Source organism: Phascolarctos cinereus, unplaced genomic scaffold, assembly GCF_003287225.1.
Source record: "Phascolarctos cinereus isolate Bilbo 61053 unplaced genomic scaffold, phaCin_HiC Scaffold_5;HRSCAF=322, whole genome shotgun sequence".
Classification (NCBI taxonomy): Eukaryota; Metazoa; Chordata; class Mammalia; order Diprotodontia; family Phascolarctidae; genus Phascolarctos; species Phascolarctos cinereus.
Genome location: NW_027555958.1, coordinates 422,841,476 through 422,853,377, shown reverse-complemented (window position 1 = coordinate 422,853,377; position 11,902 = coordinate 422,841,476). Strand labels below are relative to the sequence as shown.

Genomic DNA, 11,902 nt, shown 5'->3' with positions numbered 1-11,902 from the left:
AAGACTATTATCTCTCTCATTCTGGACAGTGCAGATCTATCAATACAGCCTAAACTGTTAACTTTTTTGTCTGTCTCAACACACTTCTGGCTCAACTGAGCTCTAAAAATGAGAACCCCAGGTTGCAGGTCTTTTTCACATGAACTGCCTTCTAAGATCTAGGTCTACTCCAACCTGAACTTGATATAATTCATTCTTAAATTCAAATACTAGACACTGATTCCAATTACAACTCATTGTGTTAGCTTCAGCTTACCTTTCTGGTCTATTGGCATCTGTTTAGATCCCAACTGCATTAACTTCTTCACAGGGTTGCCAGTAAAGGACTTTGTAAATGGTTATATAAATGTAAGCTATTATGATGTTATTTTGGCAGCAACATTTTAAACCAAAAAAGATAACATAAGAAACGGACAGCAAAAGGGTATATGCTTTTATGTCTTCTTTTGTTTCTTTAAAATATAAATATAAGATGTCTGCTATAGGACAAGAAAATAAAGACAAACAAGATGAATAAAAATACAAATTACGAATGTTTAGAGAACAGAAATGTGTTGTGACATTTTAGGGCTTTCTTAAAAGTAGGACTACAGCTTTACCTTTGGTTCTAAGAGTGAAAGAACTCTTCCTTAAATATGCTGTAAACACAACTGGAAAGTAGCAAAGGGTAAGAGGCAAATTCAAGCATAACTACCCTATTTAATACCAAAGATTACAGAGCCTCTCTCAGAACATGCAACTTCACAAAACAGATCACTTAAAATGTCTATCACAAATAGTTTTGCATGATGCATAATCATCCAACTACCTAGTTCCAGCAAAGTCTATGTGATACTGATGCAGAAGCCACCTAATCAGATTCAGGGGAGGAGGTCTTAGTGGCACTAGAGAAATGAGACTGGCATGCCTAGGCTCCTCCTTCATAAGATGTCTACTGCACAGGGTCACACACTTAGAAACTAGATGACCTCTTCATGTTCTCCATTTATATGTCTTATAGTACTGATAGAGTCATCAGTTCAAATTCTCAAAACTTAGAGCTCTTCCAATCTGCCCCTTTCATTGCTGCCAGCTTTATCATGTGAAACAGCATTCCACGTGACTTAGGTTTCATAAAAGAGCCTTACTGTCTTGGCTTCTCTTTACAAGGTATAAAAGTAGTAAAATAAATTAAATCGGATGTTGACATTTCAACATGCTTCGTCCTCAGCAAGTTGCTCTGTGGGAAGATGACAAATTTTTTTCTGATATTTAAAACCTCCTAACCTCTCTGATATTAGCATTTTAAAACCAGTCTTCTCCACGGCATACACGTACTGAACGTAACTCCCTCCTTAAGAATTACAATGCAAATATAACTGACAGGATATTCTGTTTTCGTATGTAGAGGGTGACATGTCAAGTCAAGCATCCTGCCCCTTATAGCTAACTATGATTCTTATTTAGCTTCAGGAATAAAAGGGGGACTTCCAAAGAGGGATTTTCCTAATAAAAAAGACCACAGCCAAGTAGAAACTCTGAAGCACAATCGTAAGAAATAAAAAGGAAAGGGTACATATTGTTCTACCAATGGGGAAGATCTCCATGAAAATCCAGCAATTTGCAATTAGGCTTCAAGGTATGAATGGCATGCTTTAAAGCCTGCCAGGCTACAAAACATTTACCTGATGCTCATCGTTATGAACTCCCGCACTGTGACTGCTCTGCATGATGTTCAAATAGAGGAGGCAGGTCATAAAGGTTAGGACAAAACCAGTCAACTTGTTTTATTCCTTTCATACCAGGATTCCCACTAGATGCAGCTTAAGCTTTCATTATTAAAGATGACATTCATTCATAAACATGCTAAAACAAGGTGTATTTATTAGACTACAAGATTATTTTATGTATGAAGTTGCACAAACTAGGTTCTTCTTAAAGTCGGTAGTCACCTAACATTTAGCTGTGGAAAAAAAAGGATCGTAACAAATTCTTTCTTTGAGTGTGCTTAGATCTAATGATTGTTTTCAGTTCAGCTCCCCATGACTTCATGCCTAGACCATTTCCATGGCATATGGCACATATCAGAATTATGAACTGGCCATACCAAAAATATTCTTAGAATATGACAAGCATAACATGAAAGATTCCTTGTTTCTCAACCATACCAATAGCATTTAAATTTATCTAACGAACATACACATATTTTAAAATTTTCAACTCTGACAGACAAGTACAATTTTTAATCTTGTCTGCTGAATGCTGTTCTCATTCCAATCGTGTACAGAGGCCTGAGGCTAGCTCAGAAAGCTGGGAAGTGGCCTTTGTGGCTAACAGTGCCCACTGCTCAGGACAAAATAAGAGCAGTTTGGTTTAAGTGTCTGAGTAAGTAGGAAAGGAATGAAAAAGCTCTGAGCTTGGTCTCAGGAGAATTTTCCAGCCGGAGTTGGAGGACCCAGAAAGCCCCCTGCTTGCTTGGTGGCAGCCCGAGAAGGAGCAAGGCCAAGCATCTTCTGAATGTTCTGTGGAGATAAACAGAAAACCAAATTAGGTTTGAGAATGATACTTATAGAAGGCCAACTATTTATGCCACATACTTGATTTCCAGATGTAGTCAAAAAAGTTCTCTGTAGCCAACACAGAATGTGTCCAAATGTAAGCAAAAGTACCCTTACCTTCCTCACTATGATGCTTTTGCAAAGGACCTAAAGGAAAACCCCCTCGAAATATGGTACTTCCTAGGGCAGAAGAATGGCTATTTCCAGTACCAACTGGTCCCACGCTGTTCAGATTTCAAATACACATCCCCTGAAGCTTCCATAGACCACATATTTACAACTGGAAACCATAGACTTCTAGAGCTGAACACCCTCATTTTACAGAAGGGGAAACAGAGGCTCAGGAGGCTAAGTCACTTGCCAAAGGTCACACAGGCACTAAGTTGCAGAGCTGGGATTAGAAGCAGGGCCTCTGACTCCTAATTCACCCTTTTTTCCCACTACACAAATCTGCTACATTGGGTCTTAATCTATGCTTTCAGCCGGTATAGACAGGTATTCGAATATGAAATATTTTCTGAGGTGCTTATTTAAATACTATGTAAAGTGAGTTGCCTCTTTCACAAATACATGCACTACTTTAAAGCAACAACACTTTTAATGTTTTTTATTGAGTGTTCATAACTTGTGGTGTGTGTTACAATACAGATTCCTTTCATGTATGGGTTGGCCACTCAAGTCCCTTGCAATTCTCCAATATTGTGACTGTGAGGCTCTTAAGAAGAAATTTTAAAGGGAGGTACAAGGATAAAAGGAATAGTCACTGTTGGGAGACCAAGCTACCTGCCTTTAGTAAAGGTGCACAATAATCTAAACAACAAAAGGCCTAGGATGTATGCCTTTTTCTAACTTCTCTTGGTCAGCTGTCAACTCTCCCTAGTGCCTACTTTGTACTGAGTGTGTACAAGACAACTATAGGGCACAGTCCCTTATTCTCACAAAGCTTACAGTTTAGTTAAGAAATATTCACTTAAGAAATAAAGCCAATTATAATAAGACATTAAGAAAACACAGTCTAGATTTGTAACACACAAGATACTGTATAAGCATCACAAGGAAATGCAGCTTATAATTTTGTAAAAAAGGTACCAGAACAAAACAATTCCTCTCTAAACACAACTCTGCTACCCTCTAAATTGTAGGGTCAATGGATTTGAGGAAGAAGATGTAGAGGGAAAGGGATAAAGGAAAAAATATTTTCAAGACTCAGGTCTACAATAGTAAGTGACCGACCAGTAACTGAAGAAAGTGGCAAATGACTGGAAGAGCACAGCATTGTCTTTTCTTTCTGTCAGACTTCACCAGCAGTCAGTACTACCCTAAATGCTGGTAAGACTCAAACAACTGGAATGCCCCAGCAATTGTGTTTCAGGCTGCAGTTCACTTAAATATTGCCATCTTATTCTTTAGAACAAAGCAGTCTTTTCTCATAAGATAGCCTGATAAAAATCAAGGCTTCTGTTAATGCCATGAAGCTCATGACTTTGCTGAGAGCAAACACCTTCACACTTGCCAGTCGTTAGTGAAGTTTTCTCTCATGCAGAGACTCAGAAGACATCATACCCCATTTTGCAATACTAGACATATCCCTTAGTAACAAGTACCTTGCAGGGGGAACAGTACAAGCAGCACCCCCTGAACGAGCTAGCCCAAATTCAATTCAATAAGGCCAGTGGCCTGACACTACAGTTAGGGAAGGATATATGGAAAATATTAGCAGTTTTCCTTTTTCATCTTTTAAATCACCCATTTCCTGATCTTCTCATTTTGATCTGACTTCTGTGCCAATTCTTCAAAATGCTTTCTGAGATATTAGGTTAATCAAAAAATACAAATGGAAGGAAAAAAATATTACTGATATCAAACTTATAAAAATAAGCTTTCTTTCTCATATCAGGAAGATAAGATAGAGAACTTAAACCAATTAATTAAAACAGATGAAAAATGATAAGGTAAAGATGTTAGGGCTCTAAAATGAAGTTAAAACAAGTTTCAGATATATAAAACATTTTGAATTATAAGAAGACTCATATCTATTTCTGCATTTTGAGAGAAGCCATCTGTAATCACTAGCAAATGAAGCTTTTCTGACCAGGAAAGAAGAAAGGGAAAAAAATGATTATCCCTTCCACTAAAGGAGGAAATCCAGATGCAATCTTCTACAGGATTTATGTTCCTTCCTCTCTTGTGAAGGGTGAGAACAAGCTACCAAGAAAAGGAAGCTATTAGTTGCAAACTGGATATTTTGGGAAGACACTGTAACCCAGGTCATGGACAATAAATACATTTCATTCTTCTATTTTTTAGTCATTTAGATAATGTTCATCTCTTTTAACTTTCAGTTCCATTTGTCAATGCAAAGCTCTCTGGCACTGTGGTCTTCTCTAGCATTTGGCAGTCAGATTTTGTTTCCAATTAATTATGCTTCCTTGGTGGTTTCATATAACAGTCTTACAGACTTTATTTTCCATCTCATACTCACTTTTCAACTACAGCTCTCCATGTGTCATATTATTAACCGTGTCTTCCACAAGCTGCCTGTGGAATCAGATAACCTGGAATCTCAACTCAGAGCCTCCTTGGTAAATCAATAATTAAACTACGTTTTTATCAGCTATTACTATCAGCTGTTATCATCAGGTATTAGCTCAGAGACAAAACATTCAGTCATTCATGATCATTTCAATATATTCCATGAGATGGATTTCAGCACTTGTTGGTTCTCTAGGAAGGAGAAAAAGAGTTCAGTATGGAGAACAGGTACACAGACCTGTACTTCCTATACCACTAAGGCTATACTCAATGTAACCACCATCTCCAGTTACATTCCTACTAAATAATAAAGGCCTCTAAGCAGTACCCAGGATTATTCAAAGAATAACAAATGCATGTCTCCTTTGATATTATGTGATACTTGAGGCCACCTTCAATACCATGGTGGCCCATACATTGAATAAAACCCAGAAAACAGGAACTCAAACCTTTAAACTCATTATCATTATGACTTCAAGAATGACTATTGGACTCCAATTATCTGCCTCCTGAATAAGCACTAAACTGTCAGACCTCATTGCTTTTCCTTCTTCCTCATCTTCCCAGGCTGAATTCTTACAAATCTTTTAAAATCCAACTCAAATTCTACTTTCTCCAGGAAGCCTTCCTTGATGACTCCAGGCAATGCAGTGGACAGACTGAACTTAGAGCTCAGGTTCAAATCTCCCTACCGATAATGGTAAAGGAAGGCAAGAAAAAGAATCTGATCTTCCTCTCAAACTTCACATAGCACTTTGACTTTGTCCTGGTTGATGTCTTATCCCTTATTGGAATATAAGCTCCTTGAGGGCAGGGACTGTACGTCTCATTTAAACTACGAATATTCTTGGTGGCTAGCACAGTACTTTCTTTGCACATAGAAGGCATTCAATATTTATTGTACTCAGCAAATGTACACCTATGTTCTGAACTCGTTGTATTCAAACACAATTTGAACAGTTTTAATTATTTTGCACATAGAAGGCATTCAATATTTATTGTACTCAGCAAGTGTACACCTATGTTCTGAACTCGTTGTATTCAAATGCAATTTGAACAGTTTTAATTATCTACCGAGAGATTCTATATCTATATATTATAATAGTTTGAACTATCTAACTATCTGTATGTCTACCTAGGTAGCCAGACATACAGACAGACACCCACCCACCCACACACTTTTGTGTGTGTATGTTCTGACTCATACTGAAATTGATGATTTAGGATTCAAATTTTGAACTAAAGGATATGTCATTTCCAGGCGCAGGCATGCAGCACCTCTACTGTTACCTTGCTGACTGAAAGATGTGATAATGTTTTCAAGAGTAGAGATTCCTTTGTATACACTGGTGGCTTATGAACATGTTCTATTAAAAATCAGCCTAATCTCAAAGAATGTAAATTTGCTTAGTCCTAGGAAATAGCTGTTGAAAGATACTTCACTAATATAATAAAAATAATGTTAGCTCAATTAGTTGACAGATTTAATGTGACATCATTGAAATGCCAAAAAGGTACTTTTAGACACCTAGACCAAAAAAAAAAATTAATTAAATTCATTTAGGGTAATAAAAGGTTTTTTCATTATTTTCCAGGAAAATAATGGGGGAAAAAAACAGGAATTATAGGAAAGTAGCACTTCTAGATTTCAAATTATACTATAAATGTAGGTTTTTATATATCATCTCATTTGATCAACAAAACTACTTGGAACTAGTTAGATAACAGATCAAGGAACAGAGTATGTAATGATGATGAGAAACAAAAGGAATTAATAGTCAAATATTTGATAAAGCCAAGAAATTACTTCGGAGAGAACTAGCTATTTGATAAGAAATAATGTGAACACTGGAAAGAGGTTTGAAAGAAATTAGGTTTAGTTTAAATCACTATCCTACACTATTTACCACAATAAGATCAAAATGGTTACTGATCTGAATGCTAAAGATCTTACCATAAAAAAAAACCACCTAGATATATCAGATATTTTTCATTGTCATGGCTAGAAGACAATTCTCATATAAATAAGAAATAGAGATGATCACAAAAAATAAACTAGAATTTTAATTACATGAAATTGAAAAGCTTTTACAAAACTAAATCAACACAATTAGGATATAGAAAGCAGTCAATTACAAAAGAAAAAAAGGAAAAAAAAAGCTCTGAATCAAATGTCTCTGATAAGGGGCTGACAGCCAAGAGATAGACAGATATAGATATTAAACTACCACCAATACATACATACTTGTGTGTATGTATATGAAAATCATTCCCAACAGACAAGCGATCAAAGGATACAAGCAATTTCAAGAGAACCGCAAATGATTAATAATCAAATGAAAGATTGCTCTAAATCACTAGTAATGAAAAGCAAACTGAAATAATTCTAAAGCTTCATGACAAAGCCAGAAAACTGGCAAAGATAACAAAAGACAATATTTAATGTTGGAGGGATTGTGGAAAGAAACACATACTTTTGGTGGACTAACACTGGTCCAACCATTTTGGAAAGCAATTTGGAATTGTTCTGAGAAACTGACTAAAATGTCCATACCCTTTGACCCAGAGATCCCACTACTAAATATATACTCTAAAGAGGACAAAGATAGAAAGACAGGCCCTGTATATACCAAAATATTCCTAGCAATATATTTTGTGGTAGCAAATTACTGGAAATGAAGTAGATAACCATTGACTGGGGAACAGCTAATAAATTATGCTATGTGAATTTAATAGATTATTACTATGCTATAAGAAATAATGACTATGAAGAACAAGAGAGGTATAGATATAGGAAGATACGATAAAAAATGATGTAAAGAAAATAACAAATACAACAAATACACTAAAAGCAGCAACAAGCAAAATTAAAAATAAATACTGTATAACTGGCAGTTACATGGCACAGTGGATCGAGCTCTGGGCATAGAACCAGAAAACCTGAGTTCAAATCAGCTAGACGGGTGACCCTGGGAAGTCTGTTGGTCCTTACAGTTGGTTTCCTCAACTGTAAAATGAGGATAATAATAGCACCTACTTCACAGGGTTGTCAGTTGATCTGTTTTGCTGACTGGATATTACAAATCTATTACAATAATTTCCACTAATGGATGCCATTAATCCCATTTAAAGTAAAGTAAAATCATATAGCAAAAAACCCCCCAAAAAGCCCAAGAAAAAGAAGAAGAAGGAGAAAGCCTCAATTCAAAGATCCTTTGAGAAGATCCTTCTTATTCTGGAATTTTTTAACTGCTCTGAGACTGACTTAATAACTATAGTGGAAACTGGCACAGCTGCCACATCCTTGTGAGGTCTCTTAAAATTCACAAAAGGAAACCAGTCATTATCTGAAGGTCAAGGCAAGTTAATCACTAAACTTTAAGGAAGTAAACAAAAACCAAGGAGAAAAATAAACTGAGAAAAGATAATTAGGTTTATTTTTATATGAGATCTTACCTTCCCCCACAATATAAGAATAACCTTCCTGTTCAGTACTCAGTCAAAATAAAACTAGTCAGCCTTTTAAGTAGCACACTCTACTCCTCTTAGTGACTATATTAATTGTCAAAAAAGAAGGAAAGAAAGAAAAAGAAAGTGAGAAAGAACCATTAACAATTCTCGATTAAAATCATTATTTCTTACACATTTTAGTCACTTAAGAGACTCTACCTTAAAAAAAGGAACTAGTGGCTTTGAGGGGAAAGAAGGGTTACTTTAGCATGAAACCCTAGTCTGCTTAGGTTTTTGAGCTTGAGTTTCACCTTAATTCTCCTATAAATGAATACTTTGATAAAAAAAAGTTTTGAAGGCACAGACCAACATCTTATACCTTATACCACGATAAAGTCAAAATGGGTACATGATTTATATATAAAGACCAATACTATAAGCAAACTACAAGAGCAAGGAATAGTTTACCTATCAGATCTATGGAGAACAGAAGAACTTATGATCAAACAAGAGATAGAGAACATTAGGAAATGAAAAAATGGAGACTTTGATTACATTAAATTGATAAGTTTTTCACAAACAAAGCCAATACAGCCAAGATTAGGAGGGAAGCAGAAAGCTGGGAAACAATTTTACAGCCACTGTCTCTGATAAAGGCCTCATTTCTAAAATATATAAGAGAACTGAGTCAAACTTATAAGAATACAACTCACTCCCCAACTGATAAGTGGTCAAAGGATATGAACCATCAGTTTTCAGAGGAAGAAATTAAAGCTATCTATATAGTCATATGAAAAAATGCTCTAAATCACTACTGATTAGAGAAATGCAAATCAAAACAACTCAGAGGTAGGTACCACATCACACCTATCAGATTGGCCAACATGACAAAACAGGAAAATGATAAATGTTGGAGAAGATGTGGGAAAAGTGCAATACTAACGCATTGTTGGTGGAGTTGTGAACTGATCCAACCATTCTGGAGAGCAATTTGGAACTATGCACAAAGGGCTATAAAATTGTGCATACCCTTTGATCCAGTAATACCACTTCTAGGGCTGTATCCCAAAGTGATCCTAAAAATGGGAAAAGGACCCACATATATAAAAATATTGATAGTTCTTTTTGTGGTAGCCAAGAATTAGAAACTGAGGGGATGCCCATCAATTGGGGAATGGCTGAACAAGTTGTGGTATATGAATGTAATGGAATACTATTGTGCTAAAAGAAATGATGAACAGGCTGACTTCAGAAAAACCTGGAAAGACTTCTATGAACTGATGCTGAGTGAAATGAGTAGAACCAGAGGAACTGTACACAGTTTCAGCCACACTGTGTGATAACTGATTTTGACAGACTTAGCTCTTCTCAGAAATGCAAGGATCTAAGACAACTCAAAGAGACTCACGATGGAAAATGTTATCCACATCCAGAGAAAGAACTATGGAGTCTGAATGCAAATGGAAACATACTATTTGCTCTCCTTTTCTTTTTTTGTTTTGTTTTGTTTCTTCTTTCTCATGGCTCTTCCCATTAGTTCTAATTCTTCTTTACATCACGAATAATGTGAAAATATGCTTAACATGAATGTACAAGTAGAGTCTATATCAGATTGCACACTGTCATGGTAAGGGGGGAGGGAAGGGAGAGAAAATTTAAAACTCAAAATCTTATGGAAGTGAATGTTGAAAACTAAAAAGTAAATAAATCAATTATTAATAAATAAAATTTTAAAAAGGTCCAAATATGCTGTTTTTAAAAAGTAATTACAGGGCAGCTAGGTGGCGCAGTGGATAGAGCACCAGCCCTGAAGTCAGGAGGACCTGAATTCAAATCCATCCTCAGACCAAACACTTGACACTTACTAGCTGTGTGACCCTGGGCAAGTCACTTAACCCAAACTGCCTTAAAAAAAGAAAAAGGTAATTGTAGCTTCTACATTAAGGGACCAGAGGGCTTGGAATATAATATTCCAGAGATCAAAGGAGATAGGATTACAGCCAAGAATAATCACCTACCCAGCAAAACTGAGTATAATCCTTCAGGGGAAAAAACGGATATTCAGTGAAATAGAGGACTTTCAAGCATTCTTGATGAGAAGACCAGAGCTGAACAGAACATCTGACTTTCAAATACAAGACTCAAGAGAAAAATGATAAAGGTGAACTGAAGATGAAGGGGTGATATCTGGAGAATAAAATTAAGGGATAAGAGAGGATTATACTGGGAGAAGGAGAAAGGGAGAGGTAGAACGGGGTAAATTATCTCACATAAAACAGACAAGAAAAGGCTTTTACAGTGGAGGGGAAGTGGGGGAAGGTGAGAGGGAATGAGTGAATTTTATTCTCATCAGATTTGGCTTAACGAGGGAATAACATACACATTCAACTGGGTATGGACATCTTTATCTTATCCTACAGGAAAATAGGGGAGAAGGAGATAAGAGAGCAGAGGGATGATAGAGGTAAGGGCAGATCAGGGGAGGAGGAAGCAAACACTTCTGAGTAGAGACAGGGTCAAAAGAGAATAGAATAAAGGGGGTATGGGATAGGATGAAGGGAAATATACTTAGTTTTTCACAACTGACTACTATGAAAATGTTTTGCATGACTACACATATAGAACCTGTATTGAGCTGCTTGCCTTCTCAATGAAGGTGGGTGGGGAGGGAAGAAGGAAGAAAATCTGGAACCCAAAGTTTTAAAAACAAATGTTAAAAATTGTTTTCACATGCAACTGGGAAGTAAGATATACAGGCAATGGGGGATAGAAATCTATCCTGCCCTACAGGGAAACAGAAGGGGAAGGGGGAAGATAGAAGGGAGGCAGACTGGGGAAAAGGGTATTTAGAATGCATGCCGTCTTGGGGGGGGGAGGACAAGATGGGGAGAAAATCTGGAACTCAAAATCTTGTGGAAGTGAATGTTGAAAACTAAAAATAATTAAGTAAAATTTTTTCAAAAAAGGTAATTGTACTATGGGTAGGATAATACAGTGATTTCAGAAGGGACTCTTTCATGTGAATCTATCAAAGAATTACTACCACTAGAATGGTAATATTTCTGAACCTTAGAAAAAAAGTTCTACTAATACTACTAAATATTGTTCACAAGCTACCAGTAATGAAGAAGTCTAGTTTATATTACAATTTCATCAAGTAAATAAGCAAATAGCATTTATTAAGTGATTACTAAGTCTCTCACATTCATCCCAACCTTAGGGGTAATTCGGCAAGCCCTGTGTTTCAGGAAGCTTCAAGACCTACAGAATAATGCCATCAAAGCCCAGGAGTGGAAGAAAAGAAAACTCCAAATCAATGCCTTGGTTCTCAGGACTAAAGCACTTTGTAAACTTCAAAAAGCTATAGAAATGTGAGCTGTTAT

General features: G+C 36.3%; 1 protein-coding gene across 2 annotated transcripts in view; it reads right to left on the bottom strand.

Moving 5' to 3' along the window:
• Positions 1-1,735: 1,735 nt before the first annotated feature.
• TMCO1 (transmembrane and coiled-coil domains 1) overlaps positions 1,736-11,902 on the bottom strand; it is a 37,869-nt gene continuing 27,702 nt past the window's right edge. The window contains exon 6 of one of the 2 annotated variants that reach the window (XM_078156519.1): positions 1,736-2,501. In XM_078156519.1, the coding sequence (XP_078012645.1) occupies positions 2,327-2,501 (175 nt within the window). In that variant the 3' untranslated portion in view covers positions 1,736-2,326. The remainder of the gene's footprint in view (positions 2,502-11,902) is intronic. The other variant, XM_020979012.2, reaches the window with a different exon arrangement.